We start from the raw sequence: 25,120 nt of genomic DNA, 5'->3' as shown, positions 1-25,120 counted from the left end.
TTTAATGTAGATGGTGGTTCTTTTAAGCATGTGCTAACTAACAATGAAGACAATAAATATGAGTTCTCCATTCAAAAATATGTCTTTTAATAAACTTTGCTGCTGATTTGGCTCCTACTAATACACAAGAGAAATATAAAAATCCAATATCATGTTTTTGTGCTGATATAGAAAGTCTATAAAGTACAGATGTCCAACATGCCTTTTACTTCAAAATGTTCACTTTACAAGTACAACCTTACACTAGAAGTTTTAGGCCGCATGCTGTTGCATCGGCTGCGGCCATTTTGCAAAGTTTTGTTTCCCTTTCGCTTCGCTGTCGCAACTCTCCGCAGGGCTAGTAAGGATGCGAGATGGCTCACCCCACAGCAAACTCAGCTCCGGAAAACGACGTTATGTCCGCACGGCATGAAAAACACGTGCAATGACGTTACCAACTCATTTGGTCATATTTTTCATCGATTGCATCGATTGCAATTTAATATCAACAATGTTGATATTAAATTGCACTCCTAATGACAATGATTTTTCAATTTCATAGCAGAAGAAGTACAGGTCTACCACTTTCCCACTGGTCAAAAAACCCACTAACACTCGGCTTTTTTGCTTAGTGGGAAAGGGTTACAATCGGCATTCAGACCCGGGTCAAATGGGGCTGGATTTAAATACTTGAGTTTTCCAATCGAAATGATTCTCATTTGAATGACCCAATATCGATGTAAAAACGTGTCTGAACACTCACGTTTCTGAGCACTCCTGGACGCAGCATGACAAAACACAACACAAAACCCGGGTCGACACGCTAATCTCCGCCATCTTTCCAGGATGATGCTATGACATGCATTCCGCCCGTCTCCATCCGAGCAGCGCTCAAACATCGTTCCAAATTTGTCAGCACAGAGTTTGATAAACAGACTGAATGAGTAATAGATACAGTAAAGACCTAACCACCGTAACATCTTCACTCTTTACTAACCCTGTTTCCAGCGCGTTTGTGGCGTCAGACGGTGACCCAGCAGAAAAGAGACAGGAGTATACTTCACTGGAAATGGGAAAAGAGACAGTCAGCATTTATTAGCAGGTCTTCCCCAAATTTTGGTGGGAAAGGGGTAAAAGGGAACAAGAACTCATAGAGTGGGAAAATGTCGTACCTGTGTCACCTGGTCAGGTCTTAGAAAGGCAATGAAAACGTTCATTTCTAACGCTCATGACTTTTTCATATGACTACATTCCACTGGGTGCTCCAGTTTCAGGACCATGTCTGACGACGGTCTGTCGCCTTTTTGATAACATTTCCATTAAGTGTGATTTATTATATATAGTTATCTATTCTCTTACATTAGACTTTGACTTACAGTTACTAGCCTGTCATTTCTCTGCATTGTTGCCATTTTACCACTTCCTGAATTAAAGATAGAGATAGGAAAGGATTGGTAAAATACACCAGATAAAATGCTTTCCTTTGCTGCACTCTGCTGTGTTTTTTTCTACCTCAGAACAGCTACAGGTATTTTTTCAGTGTGTCAGATACATATTTAATCATCATTTATGTAAATGTAAGCTGCAGTTTAGGCTTGTTTAATATTAAAGGAGCTGTTCCTGGGATCATGGCCAAAAAACCTGGTCAAGAAGTTTTGCTGTGATGGATGTTAAAATATTAAAAACAGTTTTTAAAGCTTGATCCGCACAGTGACCAAACCCTACAAATCTTCTTACTAAGAACATTTTGTGCACTTTAAAGTTCTTACTGTAGTTAATGCTACTTCCTGTGCGTTATTAAAATCTACTTTCAGATATCCGATGCTGGCGGGGAACTTGACTTTTGTTCGGATACTGAGACGAGGCAGGGAGCCCAGAATGTCAGCAGTAAGAGTTATGACGTCACGTGCAGACTCTGAGGGACGGCTCTACCCAGCATGCTTTGCTAGTAGTGTTTCTGCAGTGCTCATAAATATTAAAAGGTTATGAAAAAGAGAGGCAGAGGAGGCAGGTTGAGGGATGGAGAGAGGTTGCATGAAGCTGCGAGATAAGCGAGAGGTTGAAGGAGTGATGACAAGAAAAGAGTGGGTATGACGTGCGGCTGAGGAAGTGAAGGAGTGCTCGTGAATCCAGGAGTTCACGGCTGCCTCGCAGAGTGTCACATTTCTTTATTGTCCCTCTCAGCTTTTCTGTGCTGTTGGCAAAAATGTATAAGACAGAAACTGAGTTGTGAAGACAAAGGGAACTCATAGAGTAGGAAAATGTCCAATGTCAGCTGGTGAGGTCTCAGAGAGGCAGTGAAAACGCTCCGTAAAAAGACTTTCCCTGTGTGCAGTGCACTGCACATCTGCAATCTGGGGGATTATTCTGGAGACAGAGATTATGAAGTTAGGTTTTAGAGGAAGTTAAATGGAAGAATGATAAATTATGCAGCTTCAGGGGGAGTGTTTCTTTTTTAGGCTGCTTCACACTAAAACCAAGAGTTTTAATACCTGCCTTAATTTCCATAATGACTGTTCCAGTATAGCCATCTTTCAGTATTTTAAAGCTCTCCCACATTTACATTTCAGATGAATTTTATTTTAAACATCAAAATCATTATGGTGTCAGGAAGTATCATATTTTATCCTTGAATGCCACCACCGAGGCAGAGAGCGAGGCATGTAATATTAATTTTGTAAGCATGCACACAGTGCGCGTGTAAATGTGTGTGCAGCGGTTCAGCATGTAAGGGCCTTTCTTTGCATGTGTTCTTGTGTGCTACAGTAAGCATCAGTGTGTGTTGCTGTGTGTCAGACCTGATAGCATCTTCTAGTTCTTGCCCAAATATCTGCATACAGTACGTGTGTGTGTGTGAGGTACATGCAGGTAGATATCCAGATATATATATATAAAAAAGAAAGCATGCTTTGATTGTAATGGCTTGCAGAAGCAGTGGCCTGACAGAGGCTATAAATATTTCAGATGCTCTGTTTTAGCGCCGAGATAGCGGAGACAACAGGAAGATCCTCGTTTTGATGTGTCTCATCATTGTTTCACAAGGAGAGAGGCATTTTGTGCGCTGCGAAATAAATGAATCTCTACAGAATCATTTAATCTTTTATTCCGTCCTCAACATTGGTTTTTATTTGTAAGATACAGAGCGGCTAAGCTTCAGACGAGCAGCCGTTAGTGGACAAGGAGCTGTTGGGCTGGTGTGCCGAGTGTTGCGTGCAGATACATCCTCTCATGTATACGAGCACAGCTGTTTGGTCTGTTGTGCACTCGCTCACTGCTGTCTGGATTGTGATTAGTTTTGCATTGATTGCATGATTTAAACTGAACATGGATCGATCCATTGGATCAGCGTGAGACTTTGGAGCAAGCTCCACTAGGTGACATCAAACATGTTTTTGAACCTCTCTTATTAGACGGCTCCGTGCAGTTGATCCGCTTGCACGTGAGCTCATCTGACGCCTCAGTGTGTGTTAGATCTAAGTCAGAGGCAAACAGTCTGTCTTTGTACAATCTGGAGAGCTTCAAAAAGCCACACTGCATAAAGTGTCTCTCTTAACAACCCATTTATTTTAGATTAAGCCTAACATATTGAATATTTTATGACAATAAGTAAAAAAAAAAAAAAGGAGCTTATGACTATCAAATGCAGTCTTAAAAGTTGTCCCATTTCCTGCCTGTGTGGGTGTTCATGTGTTTTTCTACCTGTTTTAAGATGCAGGATGAATCTCTGTGTAAAATGAGTCTTCAGCCCTGTACACTCAGTTTATTCCAACTTCCGATCATCTTGCACTGACACACTCCAACCGTCCATCCATCCATCAATATTGGATCAGCTCCCACTTTGCAGAGCCTCGTGGACTCTATTGATTTCTCATTCTCAAGGCTATGACTTCATCTTGGCAGACATAGACATGCTCTCGGAAATTATCTCCACTTTGCTTGGCGGGAATGTAAAATTATGACACAACGTTTATGAATTGAGGCTATTACTTTTTTTATCTTAAACATATTCAAAAATCCTCCAGATTGACTTTACCAACTACTACTAATAATAATAATACAGATGATCAGATTTAAATTACACTAGCATTTATATGATTGAGTTTCTAAAAATGCTAATATTGACAGTTACCTCTGGAGTTTGAAGTTGAAACCTTGTTGATCTCAGTTTCGTTCTCTTTTGCAGCACCCACGGCGATAAGCGGTAATTGCAGGAGCACGTGTGACGTCCACGGTTGGCTCCAGTTGTAACTCCTGATTTTCCTCGCTGATGGTCGCTTTCCTTTTTAGACTGTTTGTCTTCATCTGAGCGTTTTTGGATTTTCATCGATCTTTTCTTTGTTTGTTCAGCCATAGTAGATTACTGTTTACACGCAACACTTGCAGAGACCAGAAAAGCAGCCGCTTAGCTCCGCCTACACTCTTTGGCAGACCAACCACTGCTGGGTGATGGAAAACGCGTCACTTACTGGGCGCCGCTTCTGATATTTTCCATGAAGGTTGCCCCCGACAGCCGGCGGCAAAAGATAGTGACGTAAAGATATAATCTTGAAGATTTTTATTTCAATAAATGTCTGTATCGGCTGGATATGTAGGAAGTGTACTTTAATAGAAGCTTAGGTATCAGGGTGTGATGAAAGTTAGCCTATGATGTACAAAGTCTGGCCAATCACAATCATTTGTCTACGAAGGGGGCGAGTATAAGTGCCTTTGATAGTTTTGTAAACAACCAAGATGGCTGCTGCTGATCTGGCTTTGGAACTTTCTAAATCCACTATTCAGTTAATATGAAACGAACTGTACAGCACTCTATGTGATGTACAAATGGTGAGTGCTGGCTACCAAATCATGTCATGTAAAACATCTATGTATTATGTTGAAGTAGATGCAGTATGAATGTGATGTTGATCAGCCTGCCTTCACGTGACACGTTTCTTCGCTCTGACTGGTCGTGGAGTGGTCCCGACCGTTGATGAATCCCTTGTAAATCGAGGGATGAACTTAGATGGACCAGACTTATTTGCGACTTAGTGTTAGGATCCAGACGACATCATTCTTCCAATTCCTCTCTAAAATGAAGGTTCTTAAGATGTAAGGTGTAGGTGTAGTGAAAATGTACAGACACTGTCCCTGCTGGTCTGGATCCGATGTATCACTGTAATTGTGCTGATCAGCTTTTTCCATTAACTCCGGGTCTTCCTGACAAGGTGATATTTCACAGTTAGAGGTCTAAGTTGAGAAATGGAGGGGGTGGTTGATGCTGTGGAACCAAGTGGGAAAGCAGAAACAGTGGAGGTAATATGAGAAGAAGTGATGAAGTGACTTGTTCTAATGTGTCCCAGCGTGGCACAGTGCGGGTATTAGCAGTGCCAGGTGTAGAGGTTCCTTTCTCATGTCGTTAACAGGGTTGATACCCAACCAGAACAAACACAAATGGTATACAGTGTTTAACATGTTTACATGTGTATGCTCTTTGCCTTTGTTGACTTGTGGTTGTATGTTAGGGTGTACACATGCATCCATTTGGGCATGTTCTCTGCTCCCAGCTATCACAGCTTGCAGAGCACGTGTAACATATTTTTGCTCCCCTGAGCCGCGGAGAGTCTGCATTGTTAGATATTGTGTGTGGTTCTTTTTCATGCGTAACAGAGCTCGCTTGAGAATCTATCTGTCTTTTGTGGTAGAAGTGGGTCTTTGTTTAAACCCATGAGGGTTCATTACTGTGATCCATCTCCCTGTTGGTGCCAGCACTAACATACTGTGGCATCTATGCAGCTATTTTTAGCTCGCGGTTTGTGTGTGAGTGTGTGTCAGTAGGTAATTTGTCTTCATGTGCATTGTTTTTAAGCATTGTGTGAGCAGGTTTCTTGTTTTTTCTCCATTGACAAGTGGCCACAATTTTTCTACCTACACTCCTAATCTGCGACTGTCCACCAGTATTCATCATAGTACACCGTAAATATGCTCCCAGCTCATGCACGCTCTCAGACAAACAGGAAGTGCACGATCTGACTCTACTTGCTGGATCTGTTTTGCATCTTTTACATCATCTGAGGGTATTTTGTTTCAGTAGAGCTTCTTGTAAGCTACACAACTGAAGCAAGCTGCTGTAAAATTCAAAATCAGAGGATAAAAGTACCTTTTATCAAAAAATACTCGTAATGCAGATGCCAACCTATTTAAAGCCACTTTACCCTGCTCATCTTCCTTTACTGCTGATTTAATAACTAATACGATTAATGGTTAAGCAGTTTGCTAATGCTAATTGCTAATGCCTGGCCCACACTAAAAGATTTTTCTAATCTTAACAGATGTTGAAAATGTGAGCGAGCCCACACATGATGATACATAATCATAGATTTAACAGTTTTGCTCCTGTAGTGTGTGGAGAGCAACGATTACGCCAAAACAGCACACCACACAGATTCCATTCATCCAGAGTCCGACTCTCAAAACTGGAAATCTCGCAAAACTCTTACGGTCAAACGAGACTTTAAAAGTAAACTAACACGGAGGACGACGGGCAGGAAGAACTGGCGGTGATAGTTTTTGGACTTTTTACTGAAAATTCAGGAAGAAAAAAGAACAAACTGTGGATGAAGTGATTGAGACGGCGTGAACACGGGCTGTACATGTTACTTTATGCTCCCCGTTTGCTTTTGTCGCCATGGCTGCGGTTGTTGTATTTCCTGCTTGCTTCCCCATTGGCTATTGTTTCTTTCCATGTGACAATCCACAGAGCGTGTGCTCGAGTGTCATCGGGGTTCCCCCCATACAACAGGATAACGGACCGTAAATATTGAACATGTAATATTTATGATAAATCGATAAATCTAATGACTATTTCTTTCAATTATTCTAAAGATTACTTTTGTTAGTCTCCATTTTCCATGTCACTGTGTGATGATAATAATGATACAATTAATAATAATAATAATAAACATAATTATAATTGTACTAATAGACTATTTGTCAGATGCCTGATAAGAAAAATATACTGGACCTCAAATTCATTAATTTAATCAGTGTATGTCAAAGCAACCCTTTCCCTGATGTGGAGAATCACTATTTTTACTTCAAACAAGCAGAGTGAGCGAATTAAACAGAACAGAAAGTACAACTTCAAAACATAAATCAACATTTATTGAGAGGGTACTACAGAGGCCAACTTCCTACCCTCCCTCCTATTAAAAGATTGAGTTTGAGTTTTTCCCAGCTGGACCTGAACGCATCTCTCCTCTCCTCCCATCGTAACTTGTGTCATGAAGTGCGCAGTGAGTCAATCAATCAATCAATCAAATTTTATTTGTATAGCGCCAAATCATAACCAGGGTTATCTCGAGACACTTTACAGAAAGAGCAGGTCTAGACCGACTCTTTGTTATGTTATTTAAAGAGAGGCCCAACATGAATCCACCATGAGTAGCACTTAGCAATTCGGCACATTGGCAAGGAAAAACTTCCTTTTAACAGGCAGAAACCTCGAGCAGAACCAGACTTATGTTGAACAGCCATCTGCCTCGACTGGATGGGCCGAAAATGGGATAGAAGGAGATGCAGGATAGAGACAGGCAAAGAGAGCAACAACAACATATGTTCTTGTTACCACAACAACATATGTCCTTGTTACATATGAGTGAGTGCTCAAAGAGAGAGAGAGACAGAGTGACAGTAAATACGAGCGGAGCAGAGAGAAAGTTAAGCTTAAATTTAACATCATAAAACATTTGAGGCTCAAGCCAGCGCTCCCCATAACGTGGCGCCCAGGCGACCGCCAGCAATGAGTGACAAGATCCGTTTCTGCACGCGCATAACTTTACTGTGCTCCAGCTCTTAACTTGGCCCTCTTGTTTTTGCGACGCATCGACGCACGTTATACAAATGGACATATTTCCGTAATCGAGGACGTCAGTTACGTCGACGAGTCGCCCCAGCCCTATTACAGATGCACAGCACTCTAAGCTTTGACTCACTACATCACTACTTCATGACTCCTTGCGGTGGAGCTTATGACATGAAGGAGGGTAACGTGAGAGGAAAATAGGTGGCTGAAGTAGTTAATTAGATATCATGATCATTATATGATAGTCTTGCAATATAGCAATTATCGCTGTATCGTGATTATTGTCATTGCGTATTGTATCGTGAGTTACCCTGCGATTCCCACCACCTGCAGAGCAAAGGAGACGAGACGCATGTTGAACTGTGAGAAGAAGTCTTGACTTGAACTCATTGGGAAATAAGAAGTGACAGGAGCTGTCACTACGATAAGAACACATACCCGATGCTCTGCCAATGACTTCAGTCAGAGAAGAGCCACACAACAGAAAAGAATCAAATGCTGCCAGGACAGAGCGTTTGTGAGGGTCAGATTGAATGTCTGTATTCCCCAAAGTCTTGACTGCATGTCATGAAAGCAGGAGTATGTGTGAGGGTAAAAAGCAAGACTATAAAAATACGCTATTCTGACTGTTTGTGAACACCTTCTGGGATCATATCAGTCACATATCGTGCTTATAAAATAACACCAACAACAGCTTATAAAACAGCTTATATTTTCATCCAGCCAGCGTGACTCAATGTTTTGCATGAGGTGTTACTCATCTCGTAACAGTGCTTTCTACCAACCTGAGTTTCTGTCATTTGCAGGAGACCATATGTGTGAGTGCACAAATGAGCCTGTTTCACTCTGTGTGTTTCTGTGTGTGTGCAGAAAGCAGGTGCCGATTATAGAATGGCACAGATAAAACTGATTAAATAGCAAACCTGAAATTAAGTGCTTTAACCTTTTTGCTTTTAATATCCACGTGTGTGTACGGGGCTCTGGCAGGTTTGCTTCACTATTATCTCCCTAGGTATTAATATCTGAAGTCTTCTGTCATGTCTACGTGATTATTTTTGGCTCAGCAGAAAGTATATGAGACTGTGTTTCACTGCGAGGACGCATAATGAGATTTGTGTGGGTTAGCCGCTCTAACAGAGAAATGAAATGTGTCATGGCACACAGCACATGCTGACACACGAGGACAACAGGATCAAAGAGTATCACAGGATCACAACAAACACAAGGAAATACTGACTCTTCAGTCTTTAAGATTAACGCCGTTTGGTCAGATTGGCAGCAAATTAGCTTCCAGCATGTGTTGCACTTTGTCTTGTTGTGGTCTTTGTTACGGCGAAGCCACACACAAAGCAGAGATGTAGGAAATGCGGGAAAGAGGGAGGGGATGGCATGCAGCAAAGGGCTAGGGTTGCACTCAAACCTGGGCCAGGTGAGCTAGCAGGACGCCCTGTGACTGTTTGACACGGTCCAGCTTTTATACTGTGCTGATGTGAGCCATGCATGCCAGCTGGTACGTTAAAGGGGACATATCTTTTGAATGGATATTCTCATATGTTGCATGGGTTTCACATGTTTGTGTGTTTATTGTTCACAGTGAAAAAGTGAAAACTGCATAATTCCGTGTTTTTCCGGAATGACATGTTTAAAAAGGTCGCCTCTGCAATGGGTTGTTCAGAACAGCTGCAGGTTTCTACAGGTTTCACTGAAATCGACGAATCGTCATTCACCATCATTCGCCTCAGGCTGCACGTGCTTGTAGTCAAGTCCAAGTCCACCATTCCGATACCTCCTGGCGATTCTGGCTCGTACATATAAGGCCGAATAACCGATCCTAGAGCAGCCATGTTTTCTACAACTTTGGAGTGACAGTGCAGCGTGGCCGCTCCCCCACATCGCACACGTGGGGGGAGGGGCTAAACGGTCACTCCAAATACTGTTAAAGGTCTAAAACGACTTGTTGGTTTCAGGAGGAAGAAGAGGTTCAGGAAAATAATGAAATTAAAATATATTACAATTTTTGAAATGAAACAAACTTTACAAACGTGATTCAAAAACACATTGGAATAATAGAAAATTGATTGCATAGCTAAAATATGTCCCCTTTAACATATGGACTTAGTGTACTAAAGCCTTTCAGTAATTAAAAATTGTCACGGTGAGGAGGCTGAAAGCAGAACGATTCCACTTTTGGCTGACCGCCGGGGTCAGCTCGATACACGGGTCTGTATGTGACGCTCTGACTGACTGATTGACTAACTTAGTGACGGTACTTTCAGAGCCCTAGAGAGAGAGAGTTGTGACATCACAATGGTGGATCATGGAGCATATTGGCCCTCCACTGACGCGACTCTCTGTCTATACGGCTCTGGATACTTTGTTCGGGGAGTAGGCGGGGCTGCTCCTCCGCTCTCCTCACCTACGTCCACAGCACACACCTGCTTTCAAACACGTTCATGCTTATAAGGACGGCCACATACTGGGTTACATACAGTTCCAACCTATTGATGGTACAGTAACTTAGAAAGGTTTCTGTAATTCTGTATCTTCTTGTCTGCATTAATTAGTCATAAACCATTTGTGGTATTGGAAATGTCAGGTGTAGGCAATATCTGCATGATGGTACATTCATTCGGGGACACCCAACACCTGTTGCCTCATGTCATCATTTTGTCCAGTCTCGTCCTATTGTTGTGTTGTCTTCTGGGCTCATGTGGTCCACGGCTTACCTGTCCTTCAGGTCGGCATTGTGGGCTCAGAGAGGTTAACCGAAGCCTGAGGAATGTGTCTCTTTAATAACAGAGTAAATATGATGCTTGTATACATCCTTGTTTGCACTTTGCTTATTTCCTCAACACTTTGTTTGTGTTACCTCATCAGCTGCGGTGTGTTTTCTTAAGGCAGCCACCTGAATATTTGTACACATTTTGGAAGATGTGAACAATTCCCTCCGGATGATATAAGTGACTCTGTTGATTTGATTTAACATTTGAGTAGAAATAAGGTAAAGTCAAGTAACTGATCTCACTGGCAGCTTTTCTTTTTGATACAAATCTGATTTTTTTTTTTGTGCTACGTTACGGCTCATGTACACATTGATCGCGCTGTCATGGATGTCTGACCTGACGCAGTACAAGGATGGGGAGAAGCAACGTTATTCCTCTTGGCCGTCAAACACTCATCATGCTGCACTTTGTGGTGTTTTTTTAGGTGGTTGAACAAGTTAGTTGTGTTGCTTTGTGGCGCAGACACAGGCTTCATGCATACACTGTATATATAGATGGACGACATGACAGCTCCCTAAAAGTGAAGCCAAAACCTTTCCGGCGCCCCCTGCTGACTGGCTGCAGTATAGGCCATAAAGCCCGCCTCCTCCATGTTAACAGATGGGACAAGAGTCAAACTATAAAATCAAAATACAAGCCAAATAAATGTTTCTCAAACATGGTATCTGTCATTATACTTAGTTCTTATCATGCTGATTTATGTCCAAGTGTTCATTTTTCTGTCAAGTTTATTTTTAATTAGTTATTTGATGCTGTAAAAATGATGATTGACAGCTCTGTTGACAAATCTGGCTCCTGCAGCCGATCTGTTCAGGATTAGCAGAGTGGAGGAGGAACAGTGAGAGGAGACGTAACTAAAACAATCACTTATTGAAGTTTCCTTATATGTGAACGTTAACCTCAGACCAACACAAGAAGCTGTTCTGCTGTTAAACACGCTGGCGTGCGGGATCCTTGCTGGGTTTTTTTTGTAATTTAAGTGTGTGTTTTGGTTAGCGGAAGTGGCTACAGCGGCTCCACCCGCCGATCTCTACTGCGCAGACTCTGGCTCCAAATTATGTCACCATTGCAAGATTGCAGCCCCGTCACGGGGGCTATTTTGGCATCAATTCCGTGCAATGAGAGCAGATAAAGATGCATCTTTCTTTCTTAACATCACTTGCCCCTAAACCCGAAATTCCTACTCATAAGTGATAACGAGCCGTTTCGGGGGACAGACTCGTCTTCTTCTGTTGCAGACATTTTACTTTAGTTTCTCGAGACTGGTCTCTGTTGTTTATTCTTCTACTTTAAACTGCCACTGCAAGGTAGGCGCTCATGACATGACATCTATATCGCCGTCAATCCTGTTTATTTAATCGTGGGAAGCCAAAATGGTGATCGGGTTTAATATTCGATTGACAGCGCAGCCCTACCAATAATCGTAAATCACACTTGGCGACATTCTGAAACTGTAAAAGACAGTTCAGTCATTTTGAATCAAAACACAAAATGTGAAGCTGAAATAAAAACCTGAGGACACAGAGGTTTTCTGGGGTAAACACGGTCCTTTAAGAGAGGATGAAATGAAAATCTGAAAACCCCCGCACATGTTGGCTCAGCGGCTGTGACTCGGCTTGAAAAGGAATCATTGTTTCGGCTGTCCCACACACAGGAGATCACAAATTCTTAATTACAGCCGTCACTTGAGGCAGTAGACTACACTATGCAGTGTGACACGTCCAAAAATATGTCCTGTTGGCCAAAGGATCAACCACACAAAAGCTTTTTTTACTCACGCTTATTTGATCCAGTGTGATATGAGGTGCCTGTGAAATACAGGAAAGTGGCAAATAAATTAGAAACAAATGAAGTGATAAGGATAAGAAAAGAGAAAATAAGCGTTAAAATGGGGCACCTGTTAATATATTAGGTCATTAACCCATTGAAAGTAAAGGGGAAATAAAGCAGGATGAAAGAGGGGAAATGGACAGAATATGAGAGGCAGCAGGAAAAGGGAAATCAGATTTAGGTACAGGATGTTCAGCGCTGAGTGATGACTTTCAGTTATCTCATTATTGGGTGTAACTGGCACCATGATTACAAATAAAGTAGAAGTGAACTGCCCGGACTGGAAGCACAGCTCTAATCTCTGTGATGGAGGGAAGAATGAGAGGATGGAGAGGGAAGCGAACAGACGGCAGGGGAGAGGAAAATGGATTCCAGCCTGACAGCGGCATGAGCTCGAGCTGGTGTAGAACGAGTTTTCTGGAAGGTGGTGGAGCAAGATTTCTCATTTTCTGCTAAATGTGGTCAGCTCATGGCTCACGCTGCTGTTACGTCAATGGCCAGCACTCATTAACAAACAGATGCTGCGGATGATTAATGCACACAGAAAGCTGGTTCATGAAGCAGCGGTGGGGGAGTCACGTTGGAGAGGAGGGTGGATGCAGGTGGAGCCAAAACACTTAAAATATACCGTACAAACAGCTGGGTCGTCCTGTCCGTGACATTGGCTGTTTGAAGTCCTTCTCTCGGAGCTCTCAGGATGAGTAATGTCTAAGCTCTCATGTTCAAAGTAAAGACTGGCACTCTGCGATGGGCTGCAAGAAACACTGAAAATAAAGAGAGGAAAAAACACACAAGAATACTATTAGATATAAGCCACATTTGTATGCACAGTATGTAATCAGGTGGCGAATTTGCCGGGGGATAAGTCTGGATGCCATCCCCCCTTGTGAGTAAAATGACCAGTGGCGTCCTCCATGTTAACCCGCCGGCGCAGGCAGGCGGAAAAAGAGCTGACGACTCATTTCAGTCCAGCCGACTACTTAATTTTATACATCTTTTATTCTAATTTAATAGCTTGCATTAACAAGTTGTGTGTTCCCCTGTGTGCACATTTTAAGACCACTACCCTCCACTTCAAAGCAATGCGAGCCTAATGAAACAGGAACATGCCTGTCTGTCTGCAGCAACCCCGCCCAGCGTGTTTCATATGGATGTGTTTGTGCAGAGTGGAGACTTGTGTTTGACAAATACAGTATTAGCAAAATAATTGATGACAAATCACATTAAGAATTTCATTAATTGCACTGACAGGGGACGTCCTCATTAGCTGGCACCGGTGGCAGCAATTTGATGACTGTGCGGTACACGTAAAAAGTCTACTGAAAGAATAAATAATCTAAAAACATAAAACCAGCTTTGTTTTTTTTCACTTGTTTGCTACTCTCATCTCTCTAGTTCTCCCTAGCCCTTTCAATAACCTAATAGAGGAGGGGTACTTATTGTAACATCTATTTATTATGCATGTCAACATGACTACAAATAGAGTTTTTACAACAGATGTAGGATTCAGGTTTAAAACAATAAGGGCCTGTGTCCACTTGCGGTGTTTTTTGCGCTGGCAGCGCCTCTTTTTTTGTACAAACCAAGGCTCTTCAGCGCTCAGCGTCCTCGGCAAAAACACCCTCGTCACCTTGATTTCCTTGAATTAAAGCAAATATTGATGGTAAATATGGTAAATGGACTGTACTTACATAGCGCTTTTCTAGTCTTGCGCTCACTCAAAGCTGCTTTTACACTACATATCACATTCACCCATTCACACACACATTCACACACTAATGGCAAAAGCCTAAGTGCCAGTGTCCAATAGGCCGATTAGCACTTTCCCGATGGCGATGCTCTGGAGTAACTTGGGGTTCAGTGTCTTCAGGGCACTTCGATATGTGACTGTAGCAGTCAGGGATCGAACCCCCAAGCACACAGAGCAGTTTTAAACAGACTTAACGGTCACTATTGAGGGAAGTGGAAGTGCCGCCAGAAAACTTTCGGGAACCTAGCAACAGTAAGCGCAGGCGAGAAGCGCTCTGAAATTGAGGTAGTTCTCGCCGCCAGCCCAAAAAGCGGCGTTAGTGGGCCCAGGCCCTCAGGTTATGGGTTAGTTGCTCCTAATAGACACACACACCCCCCTGTTAAAAATACACATTTCACCTAATGAGCTGGTTTAAGGCTGAAGTGAAAAGACATCAGCTAAAAGTATTATGTGAGCCGGATTCCTTGACATCTACAGGAACAGTGCTCCACAGCTTTGGGCCAAAAATGACATGTACTCCCTGATTTTCTTTAGGCTGATACTTGAAACCTCTAATAACCCAGCAACAGCTGACTACAGTGTTCTTAAAGGCTAACAGTAAACAAGATAGTTAGCAATGTAGCTTAGCCCTGGTTCATAAAGGGCTTTGTATATAAGTAGTTATTCATTAGTTTTCAGCACCTTGTTTTTAAACTGTAATATTCATACTTTATTATGTTTTAATTGGATAATTTATGTTTCACCACATGGTTAATGTGGGATTCTTATCTGAAGCTTTAATAACACATATTGTAACATCAGATTTAATACAGGGAGTTATTTCGAGGTTTAGTGGAAGGATGGCACGGCTACTGTGTGTACTGTTTAAACTCATTTGTCCATTTTTATTGTCTCAAGTAGTATAATACACAATAGTTATTATTGACAGGGAAACAGAATCTGGCAGCTGAAATGAAAACTGAAACAAGTTCTCTGTACTTTGACATTTAATTAAGCAGTGTGAACAGAGTTCAGCTGAGAAGGAAATCCTGAGATGTTCTGAATAAGGTTGGAGGAGGAAAGGTAGAGAAAAGAGAACAGGTAAGTAGGAGGGAGGAGGCTGTTTAAGGCCAAACCACAATTTGATATGCTTCACAGAAAGGAAGCCCATGGTAAAGAGATGTGTGGAGACGGAGGAAAAAAAAGCCTCAGTCATTTGGAAAGGGCAGGCGAATCTTTCAGCACTTCGGTATAATTAAACCACTAGAGAATCACAGCTCAAACAGATACATCATTTCGCCGGTGACGGGGGTGGGAGGAGGGTCAAGAGTACAGAACATTATGCAGCATTTCCTCTGCAGGGCATCGGAAACATGTCAACACGCAGGTCGGCCATATTACACTATTGGCTGATGAATTAAATCAGAGGTGGGCGTACAAACACTGACACACAGAGACACACCATGGGAGCTTTTCCTGTGAGATCAGACGGGCAGACAGCGCAGCTCGTGGCGGAGCGTGAATCGGCTGTGAATGCCTGCCAAACTAACAGTGTGGGCGAAGCTTGACTGTAAGGAGTCTGATGTTTGTAGCCCCTTGCAAAGGGCAGTGAGGCCGCTGGATGTAGTATCGTGTTTCCTGCATGTAGCCTTGTGCCTTGCCTTTGTTATGGTACTGTAATGGATTCAGATGTGTAACCTGAATGGAGCTTTAGTATCAAGGATGTTTGGATGCTTTCTAAAGAACAACTGGTGTCTGTAGCTTGTAACTTCTGATGACGTACGAGAAATGAATGTGTTGTTCTTCATTACATCGTGAGCTTTTATGCTTTTATGCATATTTACGGTCCTCCTCTGTTCGTTTCAGGCCGATGCAGCCACCAGCTTCCTGCGGGCAGCTCGTTCAGGGAACCTGGACAAGGCTCTGGATCACATGAAGAATGGAATCGACATCAACACGTCTAATCAAGTAAGAACGTTTCATTTAACTCAGCACTACAGCTGTGGTGTGTGAGTGTTTGCGTGCCCGTGGGAGTAAAGAAAAGATGCCTCCCACAGACTTCAGTTAACAAAACAGTGAATTAAATCTTGGCTCAATAAAATCAATTAAACACTGATTTAGTATTTAGAGTGCTTAACAAAAATAGCGCCTACTCAGGAGTACTTGCTCTTAGCTTCACACCAAATGCAATATCACTTTTTTGTTCCTGAGATGTAAAACTTTGAAACTAATTTTACTAAAAAAATGCTACGTGGCAAATCATGTCTTCCCATTAGCAGACATGTGTAATTCTGTAAGCACTATCGGTATATTTGTATTTACATGGAAAGCCTGTGGCTGCATGCAACAAGTGTAAAGACTCAAAATCCAATCAGAAAGAAGTGACAATAATATCATAAATAATAATGTCAGTATAGTAAAAAAAAAACGTAAGAGTGGAGCTGAACTCGTGCACACAAGGCAAGACAACTTTACTGCGGCATGAGTCATTAATGTTCCTCAGGAGAAATTTACAATGGTGCAGGTCGAGATGATATTTTTTACACCCTGTACGAGGGCAGAAATTCATTCCACTTCATAGGGTCCTTTTCCTTGAAAGCACCCTCCAATTCATGCAGTCATGCCCGGGGGCAGCATATTGGAAGAAATAAATAGTTTTGTCTGGTTGCTCTGGTCCTTGTGCTCCACGCCTTCAGGCTGATTTTTATTCTGAGCATAAAATATCACATCATTAGAGACACTACATCTACAGGATGATGTATGGGGGGATTATGTTTTATACACTGCTTTACATTTAGATACAAGATAGATATACAGATACACAATTTAGATACCTTTACTAACACACAGGATTGGATTCATTCACTGGTGGTAAGTTCGGGTTTTTAATACAAAAAGTCAGAGGACACCATTGCAGACTTTAAACAGATTGTAATTAACAAAAAGACCAAAACAGCAAAAAAAAAGGCTTACTGTTGGAGAGTCCAAGGGGAGCAGGTAAAAATATACATAAAAAAAAAAGTCCAGAAAAACACAAGAAGAACACATACACTACAGGAGCAAGGCTTGCAGGTTTAATGAAAAACAAACTGGCACAGAGAGAGGGAAGACAAAATTTTTTACCCCCTGTGTCTTTTCCTTGACCTCTGCGGAAAACATCATGAGGTCAAGGTTAGCTTTGAAGGAGAAGAAATCATTTATTTTTAAGTATTGTTTTATCAGTTGTTTGTTAGACAATCTTATTCTATTCTATGCTATTTGCTATTTAATGTTATTAAGTCTACACCTGCTCTATCTTACTATCAGCTTGTAAGTAATGTGTGAAGAACACAGAAGTGCAAACAAACACATAAATATTATTAATGGGCAAAACTACATCTGCATTTCTGCTCCTTCCAAATAATCCTTCATTAACATCATCATAACAGCACTGCGCGCAGTCCGGCAGTGTGCAGTGCGTGCACTGTGTGCATTGTGCAGTCTGGATGTGTGCAGTGCGTGCAGTGTGTGCAGTGTGCAGTCTGGCACTGTGCAGTGCGTGCAGTGTGTACAGTGTGCAGTGCGTGCACTGTGTGCATTGTGCAGTCTGGCACTGTGCAGTGTGTGCAGTCAGGCAGTGAGTGCAGTGTGTGCAGTCTGGCAGTGCATGAAGTGTGCAGTCTGGCACTGTGCAGTGTGTGCAGTCTGACAGTGAGTGCAGTGTGTGCAGTCTGGCAGTGCATGAAGTGTGCAGTCTGGCAGTGTGCAGTGCGTGCAGTGTTAAGTCTGGCTGCGTGTGCATTGTGCAGTGTGTGCAGTGTGTGCAGTCTGGCAGTGTGCAGTGCGTACAGAATTATTGTTATTCCTTTGCAAATATTTAACTGAAAAACATAAACATCTCTACAAACGTGCTGTAAATAACCACCACAGTGATTAACTACATGTTGTCACTTATAGGTAAACTTATTAGCGTTTTTTTCCGTCACAGTCCATGCTTACTGTGTTTACATTTAGTGGTGGCTGGACAATAACGTATACGTCCCAGAGTTTGCTATGAACTCTGGAAAGTATGTCTGCAGTCTGCAGATATGCAGACTCACAGAAAGTGTGTAATTTGGCGTTGTGAAGTCCGCATCAGAGCCCTCACGCACTTGATGATCTGAGAGTGGGACAGCACCAAACACTCACACACTTACCGGGAACACGCGTCAAAGTCTGTGAGTGTGGAGATTGGGATTGGGCCATACACTGGGAAGGTGAGGATAATCAGGCACAGGTGAGAGGGAAAACAATTAGGGCAGGGCACATGAACACACAGGAGGGACTTCTAACAAAGGCAAGAACTAGAACAACAAACACAAGAGGGAAGGCTGAATTCAAACTGAACACTTCAATAAATGACGAAGACTTAATGATTTATGATAGCTGGATGAAAAACTGAAGAAATAAATGTTCCAATAAATTTTTGCTTCTTGCAAAAACATATTTGGGAAAGTATGGAGCCCCTCTTACCCCACTGTGGGAAACTAAAAGGCTTTCCCTCAGTAAGGAGGTCATGATTACGAAACATACTGAACTGACTTAGAAACTTCATTGTGCTCCTTTGTGGAAGAACAATCTGTACTACATTTCTTGTTGAGGAACTTGAAGAGGGATTTAAATGCACCCTAATGTCACTTTATTCTCACTTGAAGGACATTCTGCAATATTAGCAAAGGGTGTAAAATAAAAGACCAAAAAGAAGATTAAAAATTAACGAATGCCAGACCTCCTGATTCTCCATCTTTGTGTAAAGTGGTGTGCATAAATAATTAACTCTATTAGATTATAGTCCGCTCAATCTTCAGCCCTGCGGTCTGCTCTCTTACACCTTGTTGCATCATGACCAGAACACAACCGACTCAGGCGATTGAATATCAGGAGACATGAACATGATTGTGTGTAGTTAGGACACACAAGCACGCCAGTACAGTATTGTTGTGGATGCTAAGGATGCTTGTGGAGTGGGAGTGATGTTTGGTGAATGAATGGACAAGTGCTTTTATGCACAGACAAAACACTGTCAATGAGAGGGGCATTAAGAATGAACACCAACTCCCACAATCTGTGTTGTGCTATTGATGCAAGCAAACATGCATGAGAGAGAAACAACATGATGAAATGATAGGAAGCGTGCATTTTAAACTATTCCCAAGCGTATTAACATTTTAATATTGAGATTGTAATCAACTAAATGATCGTTAAACTGTTGATACGATCTACAATAATTGAATTTCGTACTCACGACTGTGGGATTGATTTTATTTCACACAGCATTTATTGTCAAGCTGAATCTATTATTTTTTTCTCATGTTATTTTTACCACTATATTGACTTTTTTTTTACTGAGGACTGAGGCAAGGGCAGAGCTGGTATTTTTATATGTGATTTATGTGGTTCTGCAGCAATAACCTGTCCTTGCTATAGCTCCAACCCTGAAGGCTCTTGTCGGCACACTCTCGCTCTCTTCCACCCTCTCTCTCTCGGTATCTCACCATTGTTGTCTGTGTTTGAAAGTGCATGCATGAATGCATAACATTCGCAGCATTGAAGTTGTTATTTTTGTGTTAAAAACCACACTGAATCACACTGTTTTTGCATTAGTACTGTGTGTGAAAGGCACGCATCCTGACACTAGAGTTAACAGTGTGTGTAAGTGCCTCTGATATACAGTTTGTTTCCCATCGCACCGCGCATGCTCGCAGAGAGACTGTGCTACCCATTTGAAATGAGTGACACCGCAGTATGATGTGAAGCCTCAGGATAGTGCAGATAATGGAGACTCCTGGTGGCCAGGTTGGGTACAGCAGGCAGGTTGCAGCTCAGACTTGTACAAATAGACATCCAGAGAGACGGACAGACAATGTTGAGATAAGACAGCTCCTCCTGGCTCGTTAGTCTCATCAGGTTGTTCATTTTTGCAGAACTGAGTCCACCTGCTGTCGTTGGTTAATTTTAGAGATACAGTAGCTATACAAGATATGTACTGCACAGCTGGAGGGAATGGGTATGTGTTGCAGTGCTCACATGAGGCAAGGGCCTGAAGAACAGATCCTTTTCTCATCAGTCTGAAGGAGAAAAACTTCTGAATGAGACGATGTTGAGCAGCAGAAGTCAGACACATTACAGTCTGGTTTCTCAGACTGCTGCACTAATACCTCATTTTGGCAAAGGTTATGAGATACTTTGTGTTAATGGTTGTGGCCACAACCACAATGATCGGTGCCAAGGAGAGGACAAGGCCAGCGTAGAGATTTCTGAGGGCTCAGATACTTTCCATTAATTGATTCAGGGGGGTAGAAAGAGTGTGGATGCTTTATTACACTAACTCATAAGACCACTACTTACCTCATTAAGTTGCACTGAGATGTGGTATCACTTTTCAGTTAATGTGGACTGTGATTATAATAATCCGTATTATTAACAGGATTATTAAACTATTAATGAAGCTGTAGGATGCATATAATTCTATATTTAATCAAAAGTGCGACAGTTTATTACAAAACATTATAAATACTTAAATCTGAGTTGGGTTAACTTATCTTTATTGTCTGTTACCTATGATGTAATCTCTCTGTGTTCTCCCACAGAATGGTCTCAACGGGTTACACCTGGCCTCTAAAGAAGGTCACGTCAAAATGGTCCTGGAGCTACTACACTCTGGCATTGAGCTGGAAGCAACCACCAAGGTACTTCGTTCTTTCTGTGTGCTTAGTAATCTAAAGAAACATTACATTCAGGACGAGAGGTATGAACCAGAGGTGGAGGTAACGTACTCAAGTTACTGTGATTGAGTTGCTTTTTGGTGTACTTGTACCTTTTTGAGTATTTTTCAAAGTCAGTAATTTTACTTTTACTTAAGTGTGTTTTAAATGAAGTAAAGGCATTGGCTACATCTGTACATCCATCCGATACTGAGTAAAATATGAATCTATGGATATTTCGGGCTAGAAAGAAATACTGACTTGGATCAGACCCCAATCAAATGCATCACATCAAAACAGACTCATCAGATCACAGTGTCATGCATCGCGTCAAATCAGCGGTAACGTTTCATTGTCACTGAGTCTGAAACAAAGAAGGAGAGCTGCAACTACCCGGGCCAAACACATAACGTTAGTGAACCATGAATGGGACAGAAGAAAGTTTGGAGAAAAAACCTCCTTTGACACAGACTGAAGGCAGTTTTTGTTTAACCAGAAACATGTGTTAGATCGCTCTCTTCAAAGCCACCAGACTCCATTGACAAAACAGTAATTTGACCTTGCAGAACACGGGACTTGCTGGTCAACCTCTGCCTCGTTACACGTCGTAACACACGTTAGTTTGGAACCGAACTTACCCTTTAAAACACCACACCATAACACAAACAAGCTAACTGATCAAGGCAGCGGTAAACTGTCAGCAACTCCCGTGTTCTTTCTGCGAGGTAAAATTACTGTTTTTATCAATGGAGTCTGGTGGCTATGAAGAGAGCTATACAACTGCTGTTTCAGGTTAAACAAAGGATCTTACTCTTTAAAAAAAAGGTCCGACTCTCGTCATTTTGACACCAAAACATGTAAACATACTAATAATGAAGTTTCATGTTTTTCATTTACAGAGGATGCATTTGTAAGGTAACCATGGACACATTGTTTATGATAAAAATCAGCTGGGTGGGAAAGTAAAATTAGTAACTTTTACTTTAAGTACTTTTTAAGTGAGACACTTTTTACACCTCTGGTAATAACCGCTTTAACTGCCACACCTCCCTTTCTTAGTTTTAGCTGAGGCTAATTCAGCAGGAACTTAGAAACCACTGCAGCGAGCAACCATGAGCTAAACTGGCATACCTGTAACCACACAAACAGCTTTATAAGATTACTGATGATGACAATCACATTACTTTCCCTTTCATGGTTGCAAGTTTTATCTTATATACTATATGAATACACTTGATGTATTTCAGCGCTGAGTTACAGTGTAGAGATCTAGGCCATCAGCTTGCAATTATTTTCCTCTTATTCACTCTAATTTTTTCTCTCTCTCCTTCTGTGTGGTTTTGTGTGTGTGTGTGTGTGTGTGTGTGTGTGTGTGTGTGTGTGTGTGTGTGTGTGCGTGTGTGCGCCCGCCTCCAGAAAGGGAACACAGCTCTCCATATCGCAGCTCTGGCAGGCCAAGAGAAAGTGGTGGCTGAGCTCGTCAACTATGGTGCCAACGTTAATGCCCAGTCACATGTGAGTCCCAACAAGCTGTGTGTGGCAGAGGAGCGTGCCAAGTCTGTTTGTATGCTTGCATGTGAGACACACCTGCTAAAGAGGTGTCTGTACGAGTATGAGTGTGTTTGTAACTATACGGGTTGTGTTTGTGCCCAACAGAAAGGGTTCAGTCCGCTTTACATGGCAGCACAGGAGAATCACTTAGAGGTGGTCAAGTTCCTGCTTGAGAACGGTGCCAATCAGAGTCTCCCAACCGAGGTAGGTGCCTCTTTAACCTAGCTGTGTCTGAGGTTGAGGTTCGAGCAATATTATTGATTACCTTCTTAAACATCCAGTGTGTGCTGCTTTAAATTGCATAAAAGAAACTGTACAGTAAGTAGTGAAATGAAGTAGCACACAGAGTTGAGGAGGGTGAAACACTGCTAGCAAAAGATGCTACCTTCTCAAACGTAAATCTCTTGTCAGTCTAACAGCTTAATTTCTACGTAGAGGCCAAAAGTGACCTTTGAATTACATTCGGATGGACACAAGGCCCATTTCTGAGTTTCAGGGTCCCTCTGTTTGTTATCTGTGTTGCAAAATTCGCCTAAAATGTTTAATGATCGAACGCTGCCTATGCCCCCTCTCTCCTCTTCATTCCTTTCCTGCTCTCATCTCTCCCTGACTTTCCTCCTGCTTTCCCGTCACCTTTCCGTCTCTTGTGCTCGCTGACCCCTCTCTCAGGACGGCTTCACTCCCCTGGCAGTAGCGCTCCAGCAGGGCCATGAAAACGTCGTGGCGCTGCTCATCAACTACGGCACCAAGGGCAAGGTCCGCCTCCCTGCGCTGCACATCGCTGCCCGAAACGACGACACGCGCACGGCTGCGGTGCTCCTGCAAAACGACCCGAATGCTGATGTTCTCAGCAAGGTATACACTCACTGAGACCGCCTGTATTGGTGTAATGTTTTACTATGTGTAATGAAGCCTTGGATGAGAAAATATTAAAGGGGAACAGTTACGTTGCACAACATCCTTCATGTAAATCACCATCATAATAATAATACTGCTTTAAATGATCAGAAAACATCTTTTCAAAACACATTAATAAAATGTGTTATTCACATATTGTAACCTTGTTATCTACAAGTGATATAAATAGATCCTAATTATCCTTATTTGCCCTTTTATTCTCACACTTTCCCATCATGCCTCTCTCTGTAGACCGGTTTCACACCTCTCCATATTGCAGCCCACTATGAGAACATGAGCGTCGCCCAGCTGCTGCTGAACAGAGGAGCCAATGTAAACTTCACCCCCAAGGTCAGTTCATCTCAGCTGTACATTTGAGGTGTGTTTCTAACATTGTGTGCTGTGAGAGGAACATCTTACCTTTATAAGTATACTATCCCTATACGTTAAGGGGGGGATTCTCTAAGAATGAATTGCGGCCGCTGATAGCACCATAAATTGTATAGTTTGCACCCGCTATCTGCTCCATCTCAAGGTCCGAGTCACAAAGCTAATTGCACTGATGAAATTCAAGCGCAAACACGCCCATAAAGTCATGGAGATCTGTGCAGTTTGCTCTTGTTTTGGAGAGTCTCACTCTCTGCTGCACACTGCTGCGCTCTCAGGCATTAGGCAAGCGCACACTGACGGATCTCAAGATCACAGACCGATGATGAGCAGGGAAAGGAGGGGGCAGCTCTATTTTAACAGTTTATTGTAAAGTCCAGACTCGACAGGTGTTTTACTACGTTCACTGTCTGTAACGCAGCTTCATTTCTGAAACGAGCGCAACAGCAGCTCGTCCACATAATAATCCCCGTCCTGCGTAACGGGAACATAGACTGTATTTACTGACAAATACATTTTTTGATCACACAAAAGGTGAATTGTCGTCATGATCACTTGAAACTTAGAGCGTGACAGCCCTTATAATATTGCGCTGCAGTTGTCAGCTGTCTGCAGACAGCAATATTTTCACTCTAACTGCACGGTGCTGTTAGCGCTGACGTTTGTGAATTGGGCTTTTTGCCGCAAGGCTCATTTGCATAGAAAGGAGCCAAATTTGCCCCGATTGTCTGCATAGTGATTTAAATATGTGCAAACGGCAACGAGCACTGAGACGCTGTTTGCTCTGCAGCGCATTTTGAGGTGCATGCAACCCTCTGGCTGTGCTTCAAGAATGAGGCGGAGTCATTTTGTGTCATTTGCACAGGTTTAGCGGGCGCAACAGCCGCTCAGTCCTTAATTGAATAAATTCCCGCCTTAGTAGTTTTCAGTAGATCAGCTTCCATCAGACTTTTGTCTCATCATATATTGACAAGACTTGGAGCAGTGATTGAAAACAGTGATGACTGATAAAGCTGGTATATCTTTTGCTCGCTTGTCTAGAATGGCATCACGCCCCTTCATATAGCCTCCAGGAGGGGCAATGTGATGATGGTCAGACTACTGCTGGACAGAGGAGCACAGATCGATGCCAAAACGAAGGTAGTGTACTGCTTTGCGGCTTCCCAATATCTTGTTACCCCATTTATCTTCCTCCCTGCAGATTTGCTCGTTCCTACTTCTCATATAGTTTAACGCCTTTCCAATTACTCTCCCCGTCTCTTTCTCTTATTTAACTCATCTCTTTGTAGGATGAGCTGACTCCTCTCCACTGTGCAGCCAGGAATGGTCATGTTCGTATCATTGAGATCCTGCTGGAACACGGTGCTCCCATCCAGGCTAAAACCAAGGTGGATTAATTTAA

The 25,120-nt window shown here is 42.4% G+C and overlaps 1 protein-coding gene across 1 annotated transcript in view; it reads left to right on the top strand.

Moving 5' to 3' along the window:
- Window positions 1–25,120, top strand: part of ank1b (ankyrin 1, erythrocytic b) — a 95,491-nt gene that overhangs the window by 27,806 nt on the left and 42,565 nt on the right. The window contains exons 2-9 of the mRNA XM_069673241.1: window positions 16,028–16,129; window positions 20,770–20,868; window positions 22,300–22,398; window positions 22,540–22,638; window positions 23,104–23,289; window positions 23,584–23,682; window positions 24,760–24,858; window positions 25,008–25,106. Coding sequence (XP_069529342.1) covers window positions 16,028–16,129; window positions 20,770–20,868; window positions 22,300–22,398; window positions 22,540–22,638; window positions 23,104–23,289; window positions 23,584–23,682; window positions 24,760–24,858; window positions 25,008–25,106 — 882 coding nt within the window. The remainder of the gene's footprint in view (window positions 1–16,027; window positions 16,130–20,769; window positions 20,869–22,299; window positions 22,399–22,539; window positions 22,639–23,103; window positions 23,290–23,583; window positions 23,683–24,759; window positions 24,859–25,007; window positions 25,107–25,120) is intronic.

Source organism: Semicossyphus pulcher, unplaced genomic scaffold, assembly GCF_022749685.1.
Source record: "Semicossyphus pulcher isolate SPU_LCO1_2020_fin unplaced genomic scaffold, fSemPul1.0.p SCAF_22, whole genome shotgun sequence".
In the NCBI taxonomy this organism is placed as follows: Eukaryota; Metazoa; Chordata; class Actinopteri; order Labriformes; family Labridae; genus Semicossyphus; species Semicossyphus pulcher.
The sequence above is the reverse complement of the archived record's forward strand: the minus strand, read 5'-3'. Positions and strand labels throughout refer to the sequence as shown.